Source organism: Bos indicus x Bos taurus, chromosome 13 (assembly GCF_003369695.1).
Source record: "Bos indicus x Bos taurus breed Angus x Brahman F1 hybrid chromosome 13, Bos_hybrid_MaternalHap_v2.0, whole genome shotgun sequence".
NCBI lineage: Eukaryota > Metazoa > Chordata > Mammalia > Artiodactyla > Bovidae > Bos > Bos indicus x Bos taurus.
Window position 1 is genome coordinate 56,671,437 of NC_040088.1, and position 27,810 is coordinate 56,699,246.

Below are 27,810 nucleotides of genomic sequence, written 5' to 3' on the forward strand. Positions count from 1 at the left end.
CGGTTCAATCTCTGGTCGGAGAAGTAAGATCCCACATGCCATGGAGCAACTAAGTCTATGCGCTGCGACCACTGAACCTGCGTGCAACTAGAGAGCCTGAGCTCTGCAACAAAAGACCCGGTGTGCCACATGCAAATACGACTCAATGCAGTCTAATACCTAAATGTTAAAAGATAATAAATCACTTGGGTAAAGTGCTTATAACTGTATCCAACACAATAAACAGTAAATAAGCCTGGCTCTTGCTACTAAGTTCAACTCTATCATTTGGAGCTTTGTGACCCTGGGCATATGTACACAGCCATTCGGTATTTCTATACTATTCTATAGCTGGATGCCCAATACTGACAAAATGCAGCTTTATCAGTAATGACACCAAATGGAGAAGAAAATAACTGTTTTCCACGTTTCTGAATGAGGGTGTTTACTTCTACACAGCGGCCCATTTGTCTTTTTAGACTAGAAGCTGTCAAGCCCCCCACCGACTGGTCCCTGAATTCTCTCAGAGGGGCTGCCTCATAAAAATGCAAAAAGATGCAGTGATTCAACGACACGGCGTTAGTTCATGTGAGAAATGTTGGCAGTTTGTGAAAAGCAGCCTCAAGTTCATTTTAAAATGTTTTGCCTTGAGATGTTATTTCTCTGTGACTTTCAGTAAGTTTATAGAGAGCTGAGCCCCCTAGGGCTGTTGGGAGACATTTCTCAGTGCCTGCCTGTGCACACCAAGCTCAGAAGATCCCAAACGAACTAGCCCCCTCCTCATCCTTCCAGATCTCTTCTCTCTCTTTTATTCTGGACCTCAATTCTTTGCACCCCTTTTCCTCCCAAGCATTTAGCTCTCAAACCTTAGTGATGTGGTTTCATTCTCTTTCTTTCCTCTCCTATATCACTCTTTGCAGTTTTTTTTTTTTTTTTAAGTTCTGTATAAAGTGCTTTATTCTGTAGTACTTTGGTGCTCGATTTGCATGTGTGTGTATGTGGATGATATATGAGAATCACTCAGAAATTTTTCAGCATTCACGTGCTAACTACATTTACTATTTCCTATGTGGCAGGCAATGCTCTAATTGATTCAAATGGATTAATTTATCTAATCCATGTAGCCCTGTGATTTACTGTCATTGTACCAGTTTCATAGATGGAGTGACATCTTGCCCAAGAGCACATAGCTAGCAAGTGGGATTCAAGCCATTGCTTGTCCACAGGGTCCTTGCTCTAACAGTGACCTAATGCTACAGGTATCCACTGAAAACCATGGAGAGTCTGAAATGTTTCCTTTTGGGGTGTGACTGGCATGCTGCTGCTAAGTCGCTTCAGTCGTGTCCGACTCTGTGCGACCCCATAGATGGCAGCCCACCAGGCTCCCCTGTCCCTGGGATTCTCCAGGCAAGAACACTGGAGTGGGTTGCCATTTCCTTCTCCAATGCATGCATGCATGCTAAGTTGATTCAGTCATGTTTGACTCTGTGCAACCCCTTGGGCAGCAGCCCACCAGGCTCCTCTGTCCCTGGGATTCTCCAGGCAAGAACACTGGAGTGGGTTGCCATTGCCTTCTCCAACCTGTTACCTAGATGCCAGTAAAAAATGGAAATGTCCTGGTGGTGGTTTAGTCACCAAGCCTCATCCGACTCTTGTGCATATGCATACTGAAAAACTTCCCCAGGCCGCTATGATATGCTCCCAGCACAATGGTGCTCGATTTCTGATGTAACATTTGAGAAAAGTGTTTTATATACTACAAGCTCATGTTAGCTCGATGAAAGACATCTCCCCAAAAATGTCCCTCACTCTCTTCAACATGATATGCAAAACTGTAAAATCTGTCAGGGAGGACACTCTCTGGAATTTCTAAAGGATTATTAACAGAAAATATAGCAAGGCAAAAAGAGCACTATATATAAATCGTACGTCAGCATTTTGTAACATCTGGCATTCTTAGTGTAACTGGAGTGTGACTTTTCCATTGGATTGGCCAAAAGATTTGTTCAGGTTTTCCATAAGATGTTATAGAAAAACCCAAATGAACTTTCTGGCCAATTCAATACATACACACACACAAAATATTTCAGAAGGAAGTGAAGGAAGCAGAACCACCGGCTTTTTAATAAATTATCCCTGAAGAGCTGCTCTCTGATGATGCATTCTGCTCCAAGAAGCAGCTCTCCTGGGTTCATCTCCTCCTTCCCCTCCACATCTCTGTTTCCTACCCTGAGCATCTCTCCCCTCCACTCCTCCTGCACCTGGTCCTCGTGAAGCCCTCCTCAGTCCTGGCCTCCGCCTCCTCTTGAACCCAGAGTGGCCTTTCCAAAGCACGGGAAATGTCACTCCTCTCTTCAGTTCAGTCAGTTCAGTTCAGTCACTCAGTTGTGTCCGACTCTTTGTGACCCCATGGACTGCAGCACGCCAGGCCTCCCTGTCCATCACCAACTCCTGGAATTTACTCAAACTCATGTCCATTGAGTCAGTGATGCCATCCAACCATCTCATCCTCTGCCATCCCCTTCTCCTCCTGCCTTCAATCTTTCCCAGAATCAGGGTCTTTTCAAATGAGTCAGTTCTTTGCATCAGGTGGCCAAAGGTGGTGTCTCTTCAGGCCCCCACTATGGCTGCTATAGGAGGACCTCTCCAGTGTTTATCCCCAACCCGAGAAACACAAGGGTCTGTATGCACAACAAGGGCTTGAATGGCAGCGATGCTCAGCTCAAGGATTTACCTTCATCTGGATTTGGCTCTGCAGGCAGACCCTCCACTGAGACTCACTGGGCAGGACTTCCGGATCCTCCACTAGCTTCCTGGTCTCTGTCACAAATCTATCTTGGTCTCCAACCAAGTTTGTCTGAACTTTCCCCAAGGACCCTCTCAAACCTCTGTGACCCTGCTCTTCACCTTAACACCCTTCTTCTGCTTCTGCCTGATGAAGCTCCATGCCCCCCTCACCCCAGGGGAAAGGCTTCCCTTCCTTTAATAACCCTGTTTAGAAGGAACAATCTGTCTCTTGAGCCTTTAATTCCTCTGCCTTGACCTGTAATCCATGGTTGACGGCAGTCTCCTTACTAGATTCTAAAACCCTTGAAGACAGGCTTCCTAGCATATAAGACTTTGCATCTTAGGCCCTTGCCTAAGACAGAGGGCCCATAACCAATGAACTGAGTTTCTGAACCTCTGGCCCTTAGGGGTGGGAGTAGGACTAATAATTGGTAAGTTGGCAGGGTCTGTGCTGGAACCTTCAGCTGGGCCAGAAAGTCTCGAAAGTGCCCCACAACAATGGCTTCTTCCAGGTACACAGCAGCCTGCTGCCAGGAGGGATTAAAGAAAGGTCTGTTGACAATGCCCAGGAGTGCCAGGTCTCCTGGCACCCTCTTAGCTGTCCCATCCCTAAATAGCTTGACAGTGTTATCAGAGAAGAAAGGTGCTTTCTGAGAAAGGCAGGCCCCTAGGTGCTCGTGGCATTTTGTAATGAGGACAGCACTCTGGGATCCCTGTGACCAGGGGGCCACCTTGGGATCTGGGGGACAGGAATTCACGGAATTCACTCATTTTAGAGTGAGTCCTCGTGCTTGGAAAGTGGGTATGGCAACCCACTCCAGTGTTCTTGCCTGGAGAATCCCATGGACAGAGGAGCCTGGTGGGCTACAATCCATAGGTTGCAAAGAGTGAGACATGACTGAAGCAACTCAGCACACACGCATGCAAGTGAGGCAAATTTCTTTCCTAGAAGTGTGTCCACGCAGATTTCCTTTGGCCCTAACATCTTCTTCATCAAAGAAAGTGAGCCTTTGGTTGATAAGTCACCCAGATGGATTCTCTCAGGTCAATGGATGGCTGGGGAGGGTCCACTCAAAGCAGAACAATGGTCCTTCATTTTTTTTTTTTTTTTGGCAGCGCCGTGCGGTACACAGAATCTTAGCTCCCCAGGGATTGAACCTGTGTCCCCCTTCCATGGAAGCGTGGAGTCTTAACCACTGGACCATCAGGGAAGTCCTGACAGTCCCTCATTTTTAAAAAGGACTTCTTTGGCTGTTTCCACTTAGTAGATTTACTTCCAACACAGCTTCAAGAATTCCAGCCACTAGAGAGGACTCTGTGTTCCATAACGAATGTTCTAAGCTTTGCTCTTAAATAAGAGTCTTCAGTACAAAGGCGCGTGGCTGTTTATTTTTCCAAAGCCCAGAGTATGTGATTTAGTGAGCTTTCAGGTAGTCATTGGTGGAGGGCACCCTTGGCTGGCTGTCAGCACTTGGAACCACAGCTGGCATAAAAGGTATAGAAACAGCCTCTCACGTTCTGTGCTGGTCAGTTTAAGGGGACTCAACGATGAGAAGGTTCTGTACACAGGCCAATTCTTCTGATAGCATGTCATCTGAATTTTTGTTCCGATCTTCTCAACAAGCACCTTCTGGATGGTTTTCTTTTCTTCATTCTCTTTTCCTGTTTAGTTCACTCCTTCTTTAGCTTCTAGTTCCAGGCAGATCTTCACGACAAGAAGGAATTCCGATCAACTAACCAGAAGCAGAGACCTAAAGCTGGCTCCCCCTGGGAAGAGGACAGGCCAATCCTCACCCACTCACACCTGAACAGGCACCTGCAGTCAGAATGTGGGCAGCAGACTGGGGGACCTGGTCCTTGGCTGGTCTGTCTCGAGTCTTCTCCAGCCCTCCTTCTGCTCATGAGGCAGGGTGCCCCAGACTCTTCAGTCATCCCACGCCCTCCTTCCCCACCCATGCGCTCTCTGCACGTGGGTAGGCCTGGATATCACACAGCACACCCTGTCCATTCATTCTGGCCCGGCTGCCCTGTGTGATTGGTGCGCTCAGATGTTTTCAAGCCCTGTCAGTCTCCTCATCTTGGTACAGAAATTGTGCCGAGATATCCAGAGGTAGAGCCGGGGGAAGCTTCCCCTTGACAACACCTGGCTACTTGGCTGGGCACAGTGGGCATTTGGCAGTCCTGGATGAATCCAGGCTTTCTCAGTTGCCTGGCATGTCAGGCTCCCTGCTATCCTTGACCTGCCACGTTGTGATGGGAGAACTGGGAACTCTGAGCTCCCTCTGCATAGGGGCAGGAACCGAAGCCTGAGACCAATTCTGCATTCTGTGATTCTTTGTCTTTTTCCTTTGGCCCTGAGTAGGCTTTATGCTAATCAAATATCAGCTCCTTTGTGCTTTGCAGCTTTTTCTCAGTGGTCTCCTTCTTAGTATCCTAAGTAAAGGTGACTGCAGGATCCATCAGAACTCACCAGAAAGAACCATTATGGAGATGAAGCCATCAGGCGATGTTATCACAAGCAGGTTTCACTTTAAGTCAATGGACCACGTTAAACCACAAACCCCTCTTTCAACACTAATAAATTACAAGGTGCTTCTTTGCATCACAAAATTATTAATTGGTTTCTTTAAAGCAGTGGTTATTATCCTCTAGTGAGAGCGACCTCTGTCCCCCCAGAAAACAGTGGCCTGCATGAAGCTTTTAACAATTTTGATAGTTGTTGGTTCTGAGACCCCAGGAAGGTCATTCCTGAGTACTCTGGTCAAGCATGGAGGCCAGTTGGGAATCTCTATGATCTCTGTGTTTGAGAGACATATGACTTGGGTCACTTGGATAGGATCTGATGTCTCTGCTGTCTACACAAAATACTCATGCATTTATGACCACACAAGGCAAAGCACACGAGCAAGGAGAGAATGGGCTCACCTGTACACCAACACTTCTTGGATATTGGGTGTAATTTGCTTTTCATATATAGCTTTCACATGGTACATTGTTAAGGAGAAAAATGTACGTACCTCTCCACGCCGCTCAGTTTCCACTTGTGTTTCCGAGACATCAGTAATCCCCCACCCCAAGCTGCCTGGAAAAAGAAGGGCATACAAAGCAAAGGCAGTGTTTTTTCATTGCCTGGATTTCTAGAGTTTGGTATCTTTCAAAACAGTAAGCATTGCATGGAGTGAAAGTTACAGCCTCAACCCCAGATAACTTGGGGATTGGCACTAGACTTCCAAAGGTTAACTTGGGGGGCTATTCTAAGGTCTCAGGCTCCATCCCACTTTTATATGGGTGTCAGAAGCCAAACACTTCCTCAGTCTGCAGGAAAAGGAGAAAGAGCTTTCCCAATCCATCAGTGCTGTGCTTAGTCCTATGGAAGCCCATCATTTCAGAACTACAAGTGCTAATATCTCCACAGTTTAGACTAAAAATGATAAATTAAAACCCTTTAAACAACTTTCACATTGCAAGGAAAACTCTTTCTGACAACTCTGAGTGCATATTATTAATATAAAGCCAAAATGACCTAAGCCAGTCTACTCAACAACGTAAGTCTCTTGCACCGGCATGGAAAGCAACTTACGCTTCCTTCGTTGATAAAGCCTCACAATGGAAAACCCATCAGCTGAACCAAGCATGGTGCTTAGTGACGATGTGGCATTGATTTCTGATCTCATCATGGGTTGTTAGCAGTTTTCAGAGAGTTGCTGATCATTGAGCCACACTTTGAGTCATGTTGGTCTAAATTTAAATTCCATTAGTTTGTCCTTCTAAAAGTTGACATCTGTTTTCATTTGAAAATGTCTTGATGAGTGCTCTCCATTATTTCTTGGTGTGACTAACTGTGGAGTCAAAACGTCTCATATATGGCCTATCTTACTAGCTGACCATACATTGGAAATTTGGTGACTCATATTTCCTAGCAAGTTGTCAAATCTATTTTCCTCCTCAGTTATACTGGTTTCTGACTTGAGTTGAATTTTTTATCCACTGGACCTCCTAGATAAATGAAATTCCTATTTACTCTTTCGATCATTCTCATAAGGAAGGAAGCTTTGCGTGTACGTGACTCTGTATTTGCATGTGTGAGACTGTGTGCATGTGTGTTTGCATGTGTGTGACTGTGTGTATGTGTGTGTGTATTTGCATGTATGAGACTGTGTGCATTTGTGTTTGCATGTGTGTGACTGTGTGTATCTTTGTGTGTGTGTGTTTGCATGTGTGTGACTGTGTGTGTGTGTGTTTGCATGTGTGTGACTGTGTGTATCTTTGTGTGTGTGTGTTTGCATGTGTGTGACTGTGTGTGTGTGTGTTTGCATGTGTGTGACTGTGTGTATCTTTGTGTGTGTGTGTTTGCATGTGTGTGACTGTGTGTGTGTGTGTTTGCATGTGTGTGACTGTGTGTATGTGTGTGTTTGCATGTGTGTGACTGTGTGTGTTCCTCTGTGGACATTATGACCCAATGAACCAAGAACTAAGTGCTCAGCTCAGGTCCTGGTCCCAGAAATAAGAATATTATCCTGTTGGGGAAGTTAAGGCATAATCAGCCTCAGATTGCTTACAGCGCATGTCATGTAGTGTGTGAGTCATGTACTACATTGTCTCTGCGATCTTTAAAAGCTTATCTATCATCATTCTGGGAATAAACGCCTAAAGTGAAAAAAAAAAAATACAATACATTTCATTCCATGAGCTCCAGGCGCAAAATGTGCAATAACATTTCAGTGGTGGTCCCTCTAGAATACTTACATCCACGTGCATCCAGATCTTATACTTTTTGCAAATGTCAGCAACCGCTAACAGGGGGTCAAATGCTCCATACACAGTGGTCCCAGCCGTGGCGCTCACAAGGAAAGGGACAAACCCCTGTGCAAATGAGAAAGCCCCAAAGAATGTAAACCAGCAGTCCAAGGATTCTTTTAAAAAGCTGATTTTAAAAGGTGGACATTCTCCTCCTATCTTACACATCTGTCTTTTTGGAACCACCAGAAGGGTTTTGACGATAACTTGGAGGCTAGTAGGAATGACGTTCGCCCTCCAGATCTGAGTTCTTCAGGCCATTCCGTTGGCTCTGCCAGTTGCCTTATGAGAACAAGCACTCCAGTTCTCAGAAGAGGCTGCACTGGACCCAGGGGTGAGTAAACTTGGTGGTGCCCACAAACCTTTGGTATATTCTAAGGAGAGTTTCTGACCTTCCCCCCTACCCACCCACCCACTTACTTTCCTAGTCTTTCTTTTTCATAGCAGGGTCTCTGAACATAATAGAGCGAGCAGACAAAAGGACAAAGGGAAGGAACTCCTACCAGCCCATTATTCCTCGCTGGAAAAATCCCTAGATAACTTATTTGGAGTCTCAGAGGATTCATTTGGGAGTAAACAATAAGCCATGATTTTACCCATCTAAGTTGACTTAGTCTGTCTGGCCATGGATAAATGAAAACTGATAGAAATAATAGGCTGCTGATGAAAAATGGCCAAAGAATGTCACTCAGTCGTGTCCGACTCTTTGTGACCCCACGGCCTGTAGCCCGTCAGGCCTCTCAGTCCACGGAATTCTCCAGGCAACTGGAGTGGGCAGCCATTCCCTTCTCCAGGGGATCTTCCCGACCCAGGGATGGAACTCGGGTTTCCTGCATCACAGGCAGATTCTTTAATGTCTGAGCCACCAGGGAAGACCAAATGAAAGCGGATGGAAATAATAGGCTGTTGCTGAAAGATGGCTGAAGAAGGCCTCAAATAGGGTGAAGAGTTTCTCCATAAAGACACGACAGGCCCTGATGTTACAGAGTCAGTCTTTAGGTGGCAGCAAAGTTTTATGTGGTTACAAGTGGTTCTAGGACCAGAATAAGGGGAAAGGATCCTGCTGCCACTTTGCAGGGGAGGAAAAGGCCTAAGAAAACAAATAATGATTTCTGAGATCCTAATAATAAAATTCATGTGTCATGTTGTTGAACTGGGAATTCTAGATGAGATCTACTAAAAGCTCCAACCTGCAGATCATGAAGGGATGAAAATGACTTTCTAGAGCTTTGGAGGAATTTTCAGCAGGTCTTCAGAACGTGTCACTTCTAAAAAAAAGTACTAAATGGCTTCCTGAAAAATAAGGTGTTTGGAGGGTCAATCATTTCAGTATGTGTCTTGGCAGGAAAACTGTCCCTTTCAAGTAACCACACACAGTAACTCCCATATACTAAATTAGCTTCTAGGGATTTTCCATTTGTGAATGCAGTCTTTCCAGTTTAATGCCAATCCTCATCACACAGGAAGGCAAGTCCACTGGAAGCTGTTACTACCATTGTGTTACTAGAACTGTTAGTGTAACTGTGTTACTAGAACTGTTAGTACCACTGTATATGGTATTTACTCAGTAACTTAGAATTTTTCAAAGTAAAGCCCATCACTCAGAGAAATAGTAATGACTGAATGAAAAAGTCCACTTACTCTTTACAAATACAACAAAAACACTTTCTCTAGTGGATGGAAACAGAAATACACACCCTCAGCTTGTTATGAGCTGCATAAAACTCCCTTCAAAAACTTACTTTTTGTTTGGCTTCAAGGATCCTTCTTTCAAGGTCAGACGGGATCATTTTCCCCCTGAAAGAAGAAGCAAATATATGTTTGCTTTGAATAATTTACTTTGTTGCCTTTACAAAGAGTTGCAAGGGGGTAAAAGTTCAACCTTAAATGATTGGTAATAAGGACCAATTGGAATCATTCCTTGGTTGTTTCCAGAAAGAAAGGCATTTCCTTCAAGTGATGCTGGACTGTCATTTCTGATGTGCTTAGGAGACGCCCGATCCCGCTGTCCACGTGTCTCTCCACTCTGCACAGAGCCTGTTTTATAGGCAATCTCCTTAGTTAGAGCAAACCTGTTCTGGAGTGAGACATTTGGCACTGAAAGCAGATTTAGAAAAAAGATTTGTCTTCCAAATCTTCCAACAAACAGACCTGCAATTGCACACAGAGATGAAATGCCAAGAAGAGAAAATCCACTCTGAAACATCTGAATGAAAATATTACGTCCAAAGCTACCCAGTTACATTCCGAGAGCTAAAACCACAAAGCAGACCAAGAACTCATGGGCTCAAATGTCAGACAGGCACCTTTCATCTCCATCCTTTCATCCTTTCCTTCCTAAAATAGAAACACATAGTGCTTTAGTTACTATAAAACCCCGCTATTGGACTTCTCCGGTGGCCCAGTGGTTAAGAATCCACCTGCCAATGCAGGAACATGAGCTCGATCCCCGGTCCTGGCAGATCCTAATGCCTTGGGGCAACTAAGCCCGGGCGCCACAACTATTGAAGCCCGCAAGCCTAGAGCGATGCTCTGCAACAAGAGAAGCCACCGCAATGAGAAGCCCGTGCACTGCAGCTAGAGAGTAGCCACTGCTCTCTGCAGCTAGAGAAAGCCCTGTGCAACAACGGAGACCCTGCGCAGCCAAAATAAATAAATTAGTAATTTAAAAAAAAACACTACTATTATAGTAATCAAAGGAGTTGATTTCTACAAGAAGTTAGAGGTGGCTAGATGTGTTGTCTTAGTCAAGTCACTTAATTTCTCTGTGCCTATTATGACCATACCTTAGCGATAATATTACTTATGGAGTTATGAGGGTTATATGAGTTAATAGATGAAAAATTATTTTTAAAAGTGCTTGGCATTTAGGAAGTATTCCAGAAAAGAGAGCTTTGATTGTTGAGGTTTTTATAATGCATTATGGCATTCCTACCTCAAGACTCTGGAGGGAAAAACCAAGCAAAGGACAGAGTAGCTACCTGTACGTTACTGGAGGCATGAACGATTTTTTTGAACCAAAAGAACTCTTCTGAGGTTTCTACACTGCTAAACTTTTCACATTGGGGTCACTGATCTAGGTTTGTAAAACGCAGCTTGGAAAAATAAGTGATGGGAAGGAGGTTGTCACCTTAAGCAGCTGGGAATGCTACCAGCATCGAGGGGACAGTCAGTGAGGTTTGGAGTGTGCCCTTAGACTCACAGTCTTTTGTGGGGATCCTTGTAATTTTAGGTAGATATCGATCTAGATACAGAGCAAGCCATTAGGCTACTTCATTACAGCTTCTAGTGTTGTCTTGCCTAAGCTTTCCTGACTGAAACATGTTATTTTATTTTAAACTACTTTCCTCACCTGTCTCCATTTTATAAAAGTAATTCAGGCATAGTGGGCATTGTATCTTCCACAATTTTCATTTCAAGCTGACAAAGAAGGTATTACATAATGGTTGGCATGGAAAGCAGAGGTTAGTCCCTCTGCTTTAAAAAGCATGGAGAACCACTGAGTTTTGTGAAGCTATTTTCCAAAGAAGGGCAGTTAACAAACTACTGACCAGAGACCTATGAATGCCATAGGTGTTAGTTTCTGCAAAAATGCCCTGGTCAATAAAGCATTAAAATGCAATTAATTACCTGGCAACGGCAATGGACACATCACCAGTGATTAATCAGTTGGACTGCAGTGAAACAAAGACCATTAAATGTATATTGGGTGCTGAGGGTGTGATTCTAATCTGAGCAGCCCACCTCTGGGGACTTTCTGTGGGACAGGCCTCTGAAGGAGGGACAGAAGGAATGGAGGGGCAGGCTTGTGGCAGGGGTGGGTGGGGGGCGTGGAGAGTTCTGGAAGGCCCTTCACACCCCACATGTCTCCCTACACTTCACAGCTTGGCCTGGGAGCATCCCTGAAAGCTGTGATTTTATTTGCAAAAAGTGGAAACAGAGACACAGGCATAGAGATCAAACACACGGATATCAAAGGGGAAGTGCAGGGGTGAATGGGGAGATTTGGATCGACATATATACACTATTGATATCACGTTTGAAACAGGTAACTAGTGACAACCTACTGTGCAGCACAGGGAACTCTACTCAGTGCTCTGTGGTGACCTAAATGGGAAGGAAATCCCCCAAAGACGGGATATATGTATATGTATAGCTGATTCACTTTGCTGTATAGTAGAAACTAACACAACATTATAAAGCAATTATACACCAATAAAGAAAAGAAAAAGAAAGTTGTGATTTTTCGGCCTCTCTTAGATCTCTATGCCAAAACACCTTGCACCACCATGATAAAAACAAAAGGTTCACATTTCAGAGGAAATTCAGGTCTTATATTTCCCTTTGAAACTAAGTTTTAAGTACTTTGAAATTGCAAAGGTGCTTTTGTTGATAAACATAAAATTGAGAGGAGATTTTCAGAAACTGTTTGCAAGTCTCAAATGTTACCTAGTCTACCATGACTAACCTCCTCTGCCTTGGAGAGTTCTGGGGAGACTGACTTGACAATTGCTATTTGCTCACTAATCACATCTAGATATTTTGTTAACCCTTGGCAGTAAGATCACACAGAAAAGTCACAGATAGGGAACATCAGAATTGGGAGGGGCCCAAGACCTCATTCTCTTTTTCTCAATGATTGTCTCATTTCTCAAATGAGGAAATAGGATAAGACAGTTGCCTGCGTGACAGCCTAGGATCAGGTAAAGCCTGGCTGAAACGAGAAAGTAAATGCCAAGCTTCCAGAACAAACTCAAAGGGCCAAACATACAGGAAACCTCTTGGCAAATGTTGTTGTCTTTGAAGAAGATAAGATAAATCCTTTGTGATGGCATTTAGCTTTCAAGAATTGGAGGTATCATTCACACCTGCTGGGAAAGCAGTAATGAATGTATGCATGCAGGCATGATAAGTCGCTTCAGTCAAGTCTGACTTTGCGACCCTATGGACTGTAGTCCACCAGGCTCCTCTGTCCATGGGATTTTCCAGGCAAGAATACTGGAGTGGGTTGCCATGCCCTCCTCCAGGGGATCTTCCCCACCCATGGATAGAACACACATCTCTTATGTCTCCTGCATTGGCAGGTGGATCCTTTCCCACTAGCACCACTTGGGAAGCCCAGTGAACATACACTCTGTCCATTTCCACATGAAGGCAGGGAGAAGGGACAGCCTTGTCAAGTCATCAAGTCCAAGTGTTTGCTTCTCACAGAGTGGAAAGCTCTGGGTTTTCCCTTAACAGATAGGCTCCAGACTTCTCCAGGCATCCAGCCTTCAAACCTGTACTTGCTTTGTCCACCTGGAACCCAGAGCCTGGCACACTGCAGGTGGCAGATGGACATTTGTCGGAGGTATGTGACTAGAAGGCAAATGTTTCACCCCAGGATAATATTAATATACTCACTTTATCTTGGTGACTGATCAGAAAGCTAGTATGGGAGACTCTGTAGACAAAACTTTTCACCTTTTCAGTGATCTTAGAATTGGATGACTTTGTAAAATTTCGCATGCATAAAAATCATGATGTATGTCTTCAAAATGCATATTCCTTGGCCCTGATCTTAGGGACTTTGATTCAGAAGGTCAGTGATAGGGCCCTGGAATTAATTCATTCTACAAATATCTACTGAAGACTCACTATGTGCCAAACGCTATTAGGGGTGCTGGGGCACCAGGTAAACAGGCCAGTTTCTACTCTCGGGGCTTACATCCTAACAGAGGAGACAAACAATAACAAGTGAAAAAACACGCATAGCAATCCGCATTTCTAACAAGGAGACTGTGGCACAGGCAGACCTAGGTCCACGTTGAGAAACGTCGCTTTAGAAATGGAAGTTTTATCCTGGCAGGATTTCCATAACTGTGTAACATACTAGCCAGGCACTTTTCACAGGACCCAGGCTTTTGAGCCATCACAGACGTAGGGCAGCTAGCAGAAGGAAGTCCGGCCATGACTTTGTGCGTCCCCACCTGCCCACGTGCTGTGAGGAGGAAGAGAGCCTCCAAACTCCCCAACAGGCTCCTCCGAGGATTAGAAGCTCTCTGGCAGTCCTAGCTTTTCCAGACAAGCATCTTTTCATGCAGGGAAGCTTTAGATGGCAGCTGTTGCATCCTGTATGTCTGGTTTAGAAGTATTTCCATAGCAAAATGTGTATCTTTTACCTTTAGGTATGCAGCAGCCTCTAAGCACCCAGTGAAACAGTGGCTGATGCTCTGCAGTGTTATTCTCTGTTAGGTGCCAGTGTTTAAGAAAAAAACTGCCATTAAAAGGGAGGACTGTTGAACCAGACTGCTGCTTTGGATGAGGCAGTTTTACATGGAGATTCTTGATTTTGATAGTCTTTTAAAAATGTATATGATGGAGACTTTCCTAGCCATATAGTGGTTAAGACTCCATGCGTCCACTGCAGGGCGCACAGGTTTGCCCCCTGGTTGGGTAACTAAGATTCCACATGCCATGCAGAGTGGCCAAATAAAAAAATTTTTTTTTTTAATTTAAAAAGCAAAATGTGTCAGAATGGGTTAAAAAAACCTAAGCATGAAAAATAAGTATTAAAAAATTCATATGATGCTCTCATAATGTATACAGAAGTCAAAACCTTATGTTGTACACATGACATTTTTATAACTATGATAAACCAAGGTTATCTCAATAAATTAAAAAAATTTTTTAATTCATATGATGCTATTGGGTCAGAAAGCTTGATGAAGTTGCCTGAGCAAAATCCCACACTGCCAGCTAGAGCCATCAGCAGGAAGAATCTTCTCTTTGAGGAAAGAAACAAATGACACAGATTACACTGTGCTATACAGATTCATGGTTATCTTCCCATGGCTGTGAAGGGGAAAACGATCTTACCCAAAGAAGCCCATTACTGGGGAGTGTGATGCTCTGGGCAGGTCACAAATCGGGTGCTTGAGTCTTTGGTGACTCTGCTCATTGACCCTGGTGAACTATAATAATTCTATCAGCCTAAGAGCTGAGAGCTTGGCTCTGTTCACAGAGATTTGTGTGCGAAGAAGAAAGCATGCGTGATCCTTCCATTAGAAATTGCCTAATGTTACACCCACTGTTAATAGCAAAAGCCCCCAGCAGTGACGAGGAACTACCAGTTTTAGAAGCAGTCACTGCACTGTGCCTTACTCCTGATCTCCGCCCCTCAGGTCAACTCTGCTGCTGCTGCTGCTGCTACTAAGTCACTTCAGTCGTGTCCAACTCTGTGTGACCCCATAGACAGCAGCCCACCAGGCTCCCCCGTCCCTGGGATTCTCCAGGCAAGAACACTGGAGTGGGTTGCCATTTCCTTCAATGCATGAAAGTGAAAAGTGAAAGTGAAGTTGCTCAGTCATGTCTGACTCTTAGCGACCTCACGGACTGTAGCCTACCAGGCTCCTCCGTCCATGGGATTTTCCAGGCAAGAGTACTGGAGTGGGGTGCCATTGCCTTCTCCACAGGCCAACTCTACAAGAGACTTATTACTGTGTTACAAGGGGGCTAAAAGGTTGATGACTTTTTTGGTCCAAGGCCAACAGGGTATCATGTATATTGGTCAGACATATTTCCTGTGAGGTTTAATAGCAATTTACTAATAATTTAGGTAAGTTAAAGGGAACCCTGAAGGGAGGAGCAAGAAATGGAGAAATCAAAGAAAGTGGAAGAGAATGCTGGAGAGAATTTTCTGAAAGTACCTGAACGTCCATACTGATAACATATAATAGAGACAGACAGATAGACAGACAGAGATAGAGCAAGAGAGATGGAAAAAGAGAGAAAAAGGAAATTCTTCCTTCTTTTAGCATCATCAATGGATGCTAAACTAGTGAATGAATGTTTTAGGAGGGACATAGTATTTATATATAGTCTCAAAGCATTCCCCTGAAATGGCAACCCACTCCAGTGTTCTTGCCTGGAGAATCCCAGGGACGGGGGAGCCTGGTGGGCTTCCGTCTATGGGGTCACACAGAGTCAGACATGACTGAAGTGACTTAGCAGCAGCAGCAAAGTAGAGAACAGTCATTTTACAGTGGAGAGACCTTCCTGGAATTCCTGCCCAAAATGCATTGCCTGAATCTAATCATAAGGAAATGTCAAATAAACCCAAATTAAGAAATATTCTGCAAAATAAATGATCTACACTCATCAAAATATCAATGTCATGATAAACAATGGAAGGATGAGGACAAGTTCCAGATTAAAGGGGACTAAAAAGGTGAAAACTAAGTGTCACCTGTGAACCTGCACAGGAAAAAAAAAATAGCTCTAAGGGGACAATAGAGGATGAGATATTTGGATGGCATCACTGACTCGATGGACATGAGTTTGCACAAACTCCGGGAGATGGTGAAGGACAGCAATGCCTGGCGTGCTGCAGTCCATGGGGTGGCAAAGAGTTGGACACAACTGAGTGACTGAACTGAACTGAAAGGATAGGATTGGGACAATTGATGAAATCTGAATAGGGCGGATAGATTAAAGATTAGTCTGCGTCAATGTCAAGTTTCCTGATTTTGGTAACTGGACTATGATTAGGTAAATTAATATCTTTGTTATAAAAAAAAAATGCACATTGAACTAGACTTCCCTGTTGATCCAGTTGTTAAAACTCTGCTTCCACAGAAGGAGTCATGGGTTCGATCCCTGGTCAGGGAAATGAGATCCCACATGCTGCACGCCATGGCCAACAAACAAACAAAAACACACACTGACACATTAATGGATAAAGGGAAATGATGTCTGCAAGGAATTCTCAAGTGATTCAGAAAAAATTATATCTATAATATACATATATTAATGTATATAATATTGTAATGATTTCCTGATGGCTCAGTGGTAAAGAATCCACCTGCCAATGCAGGAGACATGGGTCTTATCCCTAGGTCGGGAAGATCCCCTGGAAAAGGAAATGGCAACCCACTCCGTATTCTTGCCTGGGAAATCCCACTGGAGCGAGGAGCCTGGCAGGTGACTGTCCATGGGGTCGCAAAGTGTAGGATATGCTTTAGCAACTAAACAATACTGTAATATTCATTATGTTCAATACGTAATATTAATATTAAATTCCATCCACAGAAAGAAACAGAATGGTAAAGCAAGCATATCAGAATGCTAGTGACTGGTGAATTTGGGTGTAGAGTATGTGAGAGTTCTTGTTACTATCGTTGCAATTTTTCTTTGGTTGAAATTATTCAAAAAACTACAAAGTTAAAAAAAAAAGCTGGATGAGTAAATGTCTAAGAACTTTTCTAATGCTGAGGGTATCTGAACTGAAATCCACTAGCAGCTGGCCCCTTCCCCTCCTCACCAGCCCTCCTCCCTAAACCTTTCCCCTGCCCTTCCATCACTACTCCTGCTCTCTCCTCTCTGTCTCCTTCCTGTTTTATAACGTAAGATGATTTCAGATTGCTTGTGAGCTCTTCAGAGGCAGTTCCTACATAATTTCAGCCAAAAGAATAAGGAACTCACAGAGGAAATTAAACCTTGGCTATTTTTTCCATTTTTTCCCCATATAATTCACACTTCATCTCTAGCAGACTCTTCCCTGTGCAGTTAAATATGTCTTAAGCCCCCTTGGGCTTCCTGGGTAGCTCAAACAGTAAAGAATCTGCCCGCAATGTGGGAGATCTGGGTTCAATCCCTGGGTCAGGAAGATCCCCTGGAGAAGGGAATGGCAAACCACTCCAGTACTTTTGCCTGGAGAATCCCATGGACAGAGGAGCCTGGTGGGCTACAGTCCATGGGGTCGCAAAGAGTCAGGCACAACTGAGCGACTTCCATTTTCTTTCACACTTTCTTTTCTTTAAGCTCCCTTCCTCAAAACAACTCAAACCACACCACGCTGGACTCTGTCCAGCTTCCACCCTGCTTCCTCCCCTTCATGGCTCAACCTCTGGAAACATCTGGCTTTTTTCTCCATTTCCTCCTCTCTGCTTACCCTTGAACCCACTGCAAACTGCCTTCCAGTCTCAACCCTCTATTGAAACTGCTCCTGCCAAACTCATCAGCCACCTTCTTATAAGGAAAGCTGAGAGGCAGCTGTTGACCCTCATTTCATCTATTGCTGGCATCTGATGCTGCACCCACTCCACAGGCTTCCCTGGTGGCTCAAACGGTAATCTGTGTACAATACAGGAGACCTAGGTTCAGTCCCTGGGTCGGGAAGATCCCCTGGAGAAGGAAACGGCAACCCACTCCAGTATTCTTGCCTGGAGAACTCCATAGACAGCAGAGCCTGGTGGGCTACAGTCCATGGGGTCACAATGAGTTGGACACGACTGAGCGACTAATCCTTTCAGCTTTCAACCACTTCTAGAAACACTCTCACAGCCCTGGGTCCTGATTCTCCTCCAACAGCTCTGGCTGGCCCTCCTCAGTCTGCATGGCAGCTGCTCCGCTCTGCATGTCCCTGACACATGGGTTCCCCTGACTCTCGCCCAGGCCCACTCTGCACAGCTCCCATCACACATCTTCTGACCTCCAGGCTGATGCTTCTGTTGGATACCCTGACACCCTCACTTGGACGTCTCATAAGCTCTACGAACTCAGTATCTCCACTTCGGGGTGGTGGGGGGATGGTTCCTGGCTTAGAGAATAGCACCGCATGGACTTAGCTGGGAAGCCTGGTGTTCCCTCTCCTCTCACCTGTCAACTTGCACACACCCTCCCCCGGGTCAGTCAGTAATTCCCGTCAATTCTAGCGCTTCATCTCCACTGCTCCTCCCCAGGTCACCCCACCCTCCTTCTGCCCACAGGCCGTCTCCCTACTTGGGTCATATACAGCCAGGGAACTAGGATTATGCCTTATGCTTTTCTAGAACCTAGTGACATGGTAAGTGATCATAAATATCTCTCTAATAAATTCATATGAATAAACAAATGGTGAATTGAGTGGCTTCCTTTTAATTTAGTGGAATTTCTTATTCAATCCTTTTAAGACTAAATTTATTTTTCTTACATTTTAACCTCACCTTTATCCAGATTACCTATGAAATTTGGGTACCAGATTAAGACAGGGAGTTTTCCTAAGAGACCTCTTTGGCTCAGGCTCTGAGCTGATGAGTTGCTGGAGGCATTATTTACCTTCTGCTCCCTAAACTGTCCCCCTCCTGTAATCACTCCATCAAGTTCACACAATCTGTGGTGCCTGGAGGAATGACACCTCCATAAATCAGTTCTCAACCCGTTGGCTGCTGCTTAAGTGCCCAGATGATAAATGTCCTTCTGCACCTTCTCGGTGCAGAAAATTCTGGTTGATTCAGCAAAGGTATGGATTCAGTAAAAGCCTGTGAATGCCTCTGCGTCATTGAGGAACCACGTCCCAGGACTCCAAGCAAGAGGGGAAAAGAAACAGCGAAGATCAGCAGCTGGCAAGGAGGCAGGTTTGTGCCCTACAGGTCATCACCTGTTTTCAGACTTTTAAGGCGTATGTATACAAACTGCAAACTGCTAACCAACAAGGGTTGCAGATTCATGCTCACCTTTCATCACATTTAATCAGAATCACACTGTCTGTTCCAATGCCCAAGGCTGCAGCTCCCTTCTTGAGAGAAAAATGGCTCTGTAAAAGAAACCACGTTTGTAATTAGTTGAAAATAAAGTCAAGATCCTTTTCCTTGGCTGTTTTCTTTTTTCCTTTTATTTCTGACATGTCCCTCCAAAGCCTGAATTGCTGAGAAAAGATGGAATCCTTCATTTAACCTTTTATTTTTTTTAATTGTGGTGAAAGGCACATAACATGAAATTTATCATCTTAACCATTTTAAGTCTCTAGGCCAATGGCATTAAATATATTCACATTGTTGAGCAACCATCACTACCATCTATCTCCTGAGCTCTTTATCATCTTGTAAAGACTGACACTCTGTATCCATTAAACAGCAGCTCCCCATTTTTTGAAGACTCCTAGCAAAAAGACTATCAGGTATCACCACAGTGATAATGTATTCTTCATTCAAGAATTTGTGGAAGCATCCCTGGTGGCTGGCTCAGATGGTAAAGAATCTGCCTGCAATGCAGGGGACCCAAGTTCATCCCTGGGTCAGGAAGATCCCCTGGAGAAGGGCATGGCAACCCACTCCAGTATTCTTGCCTGAAAAATCCCATGGACAGAGGAACCTGGCAGGCTATAATCCACAGCGTCACAAAGAACTGGATACAACTGAGCGACTTTAACACTTCCACTTTTCACTTTTTCCGGTTAAACAAGATGAATTAAATCTCCCTAGTATAGGACTTGTCAGAGCCTTTAATAGGAAAACACACGCAGCAGATATCCAAGGTAGATCTGTTTTGCTATGTTTCTTACATTTATTTGCCAATGGAACCCCCTTAGCGAGAAGCACTCAACTTGACCTGAACACGCACAGCACAGGAGAACAGAGGCTCCTTCATGCTGGATGGTCCACCCTTCTCTCAAGCAGTGGTTCCCAAACTGCGGGATATGTCACAGTCTCCTGGAGGGCTTGCTCTTACCATTCTACTTTCTATCTTGATGAATTTGACTACTTTAATACCTCATGTCAGCAGAACCATAGGGTAATTATTTTTTGTGTGTGACTGGCTTATTTCATTAGCATAATAGCCTCAAGGTTCATCCATGTTGTAGCATGTGTCAGAATTTCCTCCCTTTTTAATGTCAAATCACATTCATTTTGGACTTCCAAGGTGGCGCAGTGGTGAAGAATCTGCCTCCAATACAAGTAGAGCAAGAGATGCGGGTTTGATCCCTGGGTTGGGAAGATCTCCTGGGGTAGGAAATGACAACCCGCTCCAATACTCTTGCATGGAAAGTCCCATGGACAGAGGAACCTGGTGGGCTACAGTCCACAGGGCCACAAAGAGTCAGACACGACTGAGCAACTGAGTGCACGTTGCATATTTATCTTATGTACACACAACACTTTAGTTTTTCATTCATCTGTCAATAAACACTTGGGTTGCTTCCACCCTTTGGTCTTGTGAATAATGCTGCTATGAACATGGATGGACAATTATCTCCTTGAGTTTTGCTTTTCATTCTTTTGGGTATATACTCAGAAGTGGAAATGCTGGATCATAAGGTAATTCTGCTTCTGAGGAGCTGCCATACTGTTTCCTTAGCAGCAGCATTTTCCTTTCTCACTGGCAGTGCACAACAGTTCGAGTCTCCATACCCTTGGCAATGGTTGTTGTTTTCTGTTTTCTGGTAACAGTCATTCTGATAGGTGTGGGGTGATACTTCATTATGATTTTGCTTCTTATTTACCTAATCATTAGTCATGTCAAACATCATTTCATGGACTTACTGGCCATTGGTACATTTCTTTGGAGAAATGTCTATACAGGCTCTTTGCCCATTTTTGAAGGGGACTGTTTGGATTTTGTTGTTGTTGAATTCACCTGGGCTTTTGCATGAAGATAACAAGATCCTGGAAATTATTTAAAAAAAAAAAAAAACCTGCTAGGTGGTTTAGTGGTAAAGAATCCACCTGCCAAGCCAGAGACACAGGTTCAATCCCTAGGTTAGGAAGATCCTCTAGGAATGAAATGGCAACCCATTCTAGTACTCTTGCCTGAAAAATCCCATGGACAGAGGAGCCTGGAGGGCTATAGTCCATGGAGTTGCAAAAGAACTGGACATGACTGAATGAGTAAACAACACACAGTAATCTGTGCCAATCTCACACACAAGGCATCAGAACACAGCCACTGCCTCCAGCAGCTGTGTATTGTATGGCTCCCAGACTTACATTTTGCTACTCAGATTACATTCACTTTTTTTCAAGTCCAGTGAAATTATGTGCCGTCAAGGAAGAGCAGTTGGCCTGAAACCCAGCACTCTTTCATCCCAATCTCATTGGAGGGTCTATCTGTGGTGGAGACGACCATCCAGCCCAGGGTGTTATCAGGATGGAGGCATCAGTCACTGGCTTGGGCAAACAGTGCAAGTGGAAAGGCCACCCTGATGAGCGGAATCTTTGTGATTTTGGTTATGGATTCTGGCTAAGAATCTGAATCATTTCAATGGCTGTAATCACTGTGCATTCTGAAGAGCAGCGAGGATCCAACTTTGCCCAGCTGTACTGCATCTGCGAGCAGCCTCCTACTATTAAATACAGGTCATTAAGCTGTCCAAAAGGAGAGCTGTTTCCTCAATTTACATCTGCAAAGGGTGGCTGCCTTGAATTTTAATTGATGGCTCCAGAGTGTGTTCTCCTCCAATGTATGCTTTGGACTTCTCTGAATTCTCAAATGTGCAGCCTAGGAACTGCTAACACACATACTTCTAGGGGGTGTGGCTAATAAGCAAGAAGAAATCACATTTATAACAGCAGCAAATACTAGAAACCAATAAATGAGGTGTTGAATAGAGGAGTTTTAAAAAGCCCAGTGCAGTTAAGAGTAGTGATGAGGAGTCCTTAGTTAATTTTACAACCTCAGGAAGACAACGTGGACAACCATTACCAAGATACCTGGGAACTAAGAAAGTTTCGTTGTATTTGGAAAGAAGCACGGCTTCCCCACCAAAAAAAGAAAAGAAAAGGAATGTTCTCTCTTACGTAGTTACTGGATCCCTGGGTGACCCCCAAAGATGACACCCAGGGGAAAATGGCCCTAAGTCTGTTCCTACCAAGGAGGCACAAAATGGAGGTGCCAGCTGCCCTGCTGGGCAAGCACACACACCCCAAATTAGGCCCCTCAGTGAATGAGCTTGTAAGCACTGTTAAAACCCAACACAAACAGAGACTTGAAAATTCCCTGAGCAGACAAAACCAGGGTAGTCAGACAAGCAAAGCTCAATTTATCTGATTTTGCAAGACAAGTGAGGCTCACTTGACGGGTCTCTTTTCAAGGATGCCTCTGAAAATCATGAGACTTAAATCATTCTCCCCATTTATAGGGGCTTCCCTGGTAGCTCAGCTGGTAAAGAATCTGCCTGCAATGCAGGAGACCCCAATTCGGTTCCTGGGTCAGGAAAGCCACTGGAGAAGGGAACGGCTACCCACTCCACTATTCTTTGGGCTTCCCTGGTGGCTCAGATGGTGAAGAATCCACAGGCAGTGTGAGAGACCTGGGTTTGATCCTGGATTGGAAAGATCCCCTGGAGAAGAGAAAGGCTACCCACTCCAGTATTCTGGCCTGGAGAATTCAATAGACAGAGGAGCCTGGCAGGCTACAGCCCCTGGGGTCGCAAAGAGTCGGACATGACTGAGTGACTTTCACTTTTCACTTTCCCCCATTTATAGGTGGGAACCGTGAACCAACTCCCTTTCACTTCAGAAAATTTTAATGTTGTAACCAAGCGCTGTGAGGAATCAACCGTCAGTGCCTCCACATTATATAAGCTGCTCTGTAACAACCATCTCTGAGCCTCGTTGCTCGTGCTTTGCAAGGTGTCTTATTGGTGTGTGTACAATAAACTTCTGGGTTTCCCAAGTGACTCACTGGTGAAGAACTGCTTGCCAGTGCAGAAAATGCGGGTTCTACCCCTGGGTTGGGAAGATCCCCTGGAGAAGGAAAGGGCAATCCACCCCAGCATTCTTGCCTGGGAAATCCCATGGACGAGGAAGCCTGGTGGACTACAATCCATGGGGTCACAAAGAGTCCGACACGACTTAGTAGTAGCACCATAAACATATACCATCAGTGATTCACTGGTTTCTGGGTTTTTTTTCCTCTCCTGAACTTGGACAGCACTAAACAGCTAAATGGCACACTGAGGATAAATAAGAGATCTGATGCACCGGTCAATGAGAGGAAGTAGCCTTGTCTGGTCTTTAATGAGGAAGAATGGGGATTCTCAAGTGAGGGGCAATTACCGAGGATCATTGATCACTGTACCGAATGCCACACATTTAAAGGAAAAACACACACCGAAATAGGAAGCTTCAAGAGAGGGAACAAAGGCATGAAAAAGAAAGTTGGGTACCAAACACTAAGTCCACTTCCATTTTCAGGAGAGGGAACAGGGAAATAGCTAAATGCTATCTACAAATAGGGGACTTTCCTGGTGACTCAGGGGTAAAGAATCCACCTGCCGATGCAGGAGACACAAGTTACATCCCTGGGTTGGGAAGATCCCAGGAGAAGGAAAAATGGCAACCCACTCCAGGATTCTTGCCTGGGAAATCCCATGGACAGAGGAGCCTAGCATGCTACAGCCCATGGGGTTGCAAAAGAGATATGACTTTGCACTAAACAACAACAACATCATCCACAAATAACCAGTGACCTAAGAGAGAAGGAACTTGAGAGGGAAAAAAAAAAAAGAGACTACCTAGTGAGGAAGAAACAGTAAGGACAGCTTAAATGGAAGGATGCCATGAGCCTGTGAGAATACCAAGAGAAACATCTTTACTCCTTGGCACCATGTTGAACAGAACCCCTTGTTGATAAACCAGAGCAGAGCACAGCATCCTGAAGGCTGAGGAGCTTGGGAAGCAGGTATCTAGAGAGAGCTTTATCTCTCAGCTGGAAGGTCTACCAGTCATCCTTGGATTTGATCCTTTATTACCAATATAGCCTTTCCATTTGTGAGAGGAGTGAATGGGGTCTGTGTGCGTGTGTGTGTGTGCAGGCACACAGAACAGAGGTGGATGAATTATGCATCCTTACACATCACAGATGCCCAGCAAGGAAACCTTGAAGCCCAGCCTAGCCTATGACTGAGCTGGAATCTGCTCCTTCAGCCCTTCCTCTTGCCCTGAAGCCCCTGCCCCCACCGCCAGTCAGTGAACCAGCAGTCCTTCCCTGTCCTCCTGCTACTCCACACCCCTTCCTGACCCCCCTCGTTTGCCTCCTATACCATCTCAGACAAGCTGGTCGCTCTTGCTCCTGCTTCTGCTCATCAAATGGACTAAAAGAGCACCCAGTTTTGGAAAGCATCTGATGGACAAAGGAGCTTGTACTGTGGGAGCCCAGAGTACAAGCTCACTGGTTTCTGATTATCACAATTTGGTGGAGGGGAGGGGATCTCCCACCATGTTCTTAGAGACTCCATGTGAGTCAGAGGTGACATGATCTGCACACGAGGCATTTCTGTACAGCTGCCACCTTATTATTTGCACTCAAAGCTATAAGGTTACCCCACTGCGAGTCTGTGCCCTTAAGTATGTTTTAAAAGAAATGAATGGCGTGTACCAGGATTAAGTAGACCCAACGGTGGTGTGTGGTGACAAACGTGAACACCAGCACCAAGCATGTATCCAGCCACATGAAAGCAATTATTTCCCTGATTTTAGGATCCTGAGAAGAGTGGAATGAAAATGTGTAATGAAAAGAGGTCATCTGGCATGGAAAGAACCTAAATGTCCATCAACAGATGAATGGATAAAGAAGATGTGGTACATATGTATATAACAGAACATTAGCCATAAAAAAGAATGAAATAATGCCATTTGCAGCAACATGGATGAAACTAGAGATTATCATACTAAGTGAAGTAAGTCAGACAGAGAAATACAAATACCATATGATATCCCTTATATGTGGAATCGAAAATATGACACAAGTGAAGTTATCTATGAAACAGAAACAGATTCACAGACACAGAAAAAAGGTGGGGCGGGATGGATTGGAAGCTTGGAATTGGTAGATGTAAATGATAATATATAGGAATGGATAAACAACAGGTTCTACTGTGTAGCACAGGGAACTATTCAATATCCTGTGATAAACCATAATGGAAAAGGAAATGAAAAACAATGTATATATGTGTATAACTGAATTGCTTTTCTGTATAGCAGAAATTAACACAACAACTATATAACTGCAAATCAACTATACTTCAATAAAAAAAATTAAAGAAAAAAAAAGAAAGCAGTTCCTTGAGATAAAATGACCTGGCTCTAGTTAGGTAAGTTACTCTCTCATTGAGTCATCATTTGTTCGGCTGCAAGGATGAATTCTTACCTTGAGGGTTGGTGTGAGAAGCATAGGTATTGAATGGGAAGGGCCCACAGGTCGCCCAGCATTGATAGATGCTCACAAAATTGTGGTCCTTCCAATTCTTCAGCCTATCACCTAATGTAATACCACCCTGAGATATCCCTGAGTAATTTGAGCAGAATTTCAAAACCTTCAAACAAAACTAATGTCAATTCACTTTACGTTATAAAATAAGCATATGCCAAATTGGAGCATGTGGGAAAAAAAAAAAAACCTCCCCAAATCATACAAGCAACAACAGAGAATCCAAACTATCTCAAAGCTGTGACTACATGAGTACTGCTTGGGTGTTTGGGGGGAAAGTAAAAGTGTTAGTCACTCAGTCATGTCTGACTCTTTAACGCCATGGACCATAGCCCTCCAGGATCCTCTGTCTTGGATTCTCCAGACAAGAATACTAGAGTGAGTTGCCATTCCCTTCTCCAGGGTATTTTCCCAACCCTGGGATTGAACCGAGGTCTCCCACATTGCAGGCAGATTCTTTACCATCTAAGCCACCAGGGAAGCCACCAGGGAAGAAGTACCATCTTAAGAAAATAACTGACCCCCAGATATGCCCTCAACTTGCCCTCCGGAGGCGCTCAGCTCTCTACCTATAGGGACATCAGTGGGTGCTTGGTTACAAGAGCAGTGTTGGTTGACATTGGTGGAGTGTTTACAAAAGGCCAGGCACTGTATTAGCCCATCTCGTCTTCCCAACAACTACATGAACTGGGTATTGTAATCTTCATTTTACAGATGAGGAAGAAATGAACTAAGTAATCTCCTGGGAGGGGTAGAGCAGGCCCTGTCATCATTTCTAGTCCACCCCAAAGCTTATGAGCTTTATCCACTAACCTGAAGAAAAACAGGTCTATCCAGTGACTCCTGACCTGGCACTTGGAGCAAGGGAGAGTCACCCATCAGATAAGGAATGTGACTCAGGGGCACCTGGAGGGGTCACCATCCTCTTCTCCTCTCTGACAGCGCAATGCTGGCTCCTTGAGAGCCGACACTGGGTCTGTTCTGTTCACCCCTGTCTCCCCAGTGTCTGGCATCCAGCAGCACTGAGTGAGTAGAGGAAGGAATAAAGAAAACATCTCAATGCCCAATGGCTGGATTTCTGCTTTTCTGCCTCATTCTGCCTCTCCTATTGCAGTGAAAATGTCCCCATGAGAGGCAATACTTAGATTTTACAATCATTTACATGATGGACAGGGAAGCCTGGCATGCTGCAGTCCATGGGGTCGCAAAGAGTTGGACATGATTAAGTGCCTGAACTGAACTGACATGACTCTCAGGTTCTTTCTGAAGAGGAGGTTTTGAGGGGATTGGGTAGAAGAGAAGATGGCACAGGGGTGACAAGCACCGTATGAGGAAAAGGAGGGAGGAGCACAGAGGTGGAGCAGGGGGTGCCAAGTGACCTGAATTTGGTTCACTAGTTCACATACTGAAAGGTCAGTTAGTGTTTCTGCCTAATGAGGAGCATAACATGGGAGCTTTTTCCAAGCTGCCTAGGTCACCATTCATATTTTGGTTTTGCTTTTATATTTCCCCAATTCTTTATTTTCTAGAACTTATCATTACTTTTGTTAGAGGACTTACATTATTATTAGATTAAAAGAATAAGTTGTTAAGGAACATATGGATAGTTCATTGTCAACAAAAAGTTGTTATAGCCTTATTATTCATACACATTGAATAATTTAGAATTACATTCTTTCTAAAATTTAAATTGAATTTTACAGAGCCAAACAATTACTTCAATACACCATTCATTTTTTAACACAAAAGACATCTATTGTCATTGAAACTCTCTCAAAAAGTATTGCTATCTGAAAATCATCTTTCTAAAGCAATTATGAGAATCATCACCCCCATGGAAGTGGGCTGAGGTCATGAGGCGTCTCAGCAGAACACCGGTGATGATTCCAGCAGACGCCGACCCGCCCTGGACCTGGCATGTGACAAGTGGAATGAGTTAGTTATGGTGATTTATCTGAAAGATCTCAGCGTCTGCTGTGATTATAAGGAACATTTTTCCTAGATGTGATTATGCTGCTTCATTGAAGCTATTTCTGGAAGAGCTTATGTCACATGAGGAAATAAGAGGAATCTGGGATTAAGCTCATGGTTGGGACTTTCAAAAGATTTAGAGAGAGAGAGATGAATTACCAAGCTGTGATCTTAGGTTCCCTCTAAACCTGCTTTCAAGAAAGGACCTAAAATTCATCAGGTTAATTTTTTCTGGGCTCTTCTGTCACTGAGTTTGATGAGATTCCAGCAAAGGATGAATACTGAACCAGATAATCTTTAAGATCATTTCCAATTTTGTGATTCTATATT

General features: G+C 44.2%; 1 protein-coding gene across 1 annotated transcript in view; it reads right to left on the reverse strand.

The window, feature by feature from the left end:
• GAD2 (glutamate decarboxylase 2) overlaps positions 1-27,810 on the reverse strand; it is a 66,125-nt gene that overhangs the window by 20,092 nt on the left and 18,223 nt on the right. Inside the window, exons 8-11 of the mRNA XM_027559931.1 lie at positions 19,038-19,117; positions 9,306-9,360; positions 7,513-7,629; positions 5,784-5,848 (exon numbers count right to left, since the gene is read on the reverse strand). Of these exons, the coding sequence (XP_027415732.1) occupies positions 5,784-5,848; positions 7,513-7,629; positions 9,306-9,360; positions 19,038-19,117 (317 nt within the window). The remainder of the gene's footprint in view (positions 1-5,783; positions 5,849-7,512; positions 7,630-9,305; positions 9,361-19,037; positions 19,118-27,810) is intronic.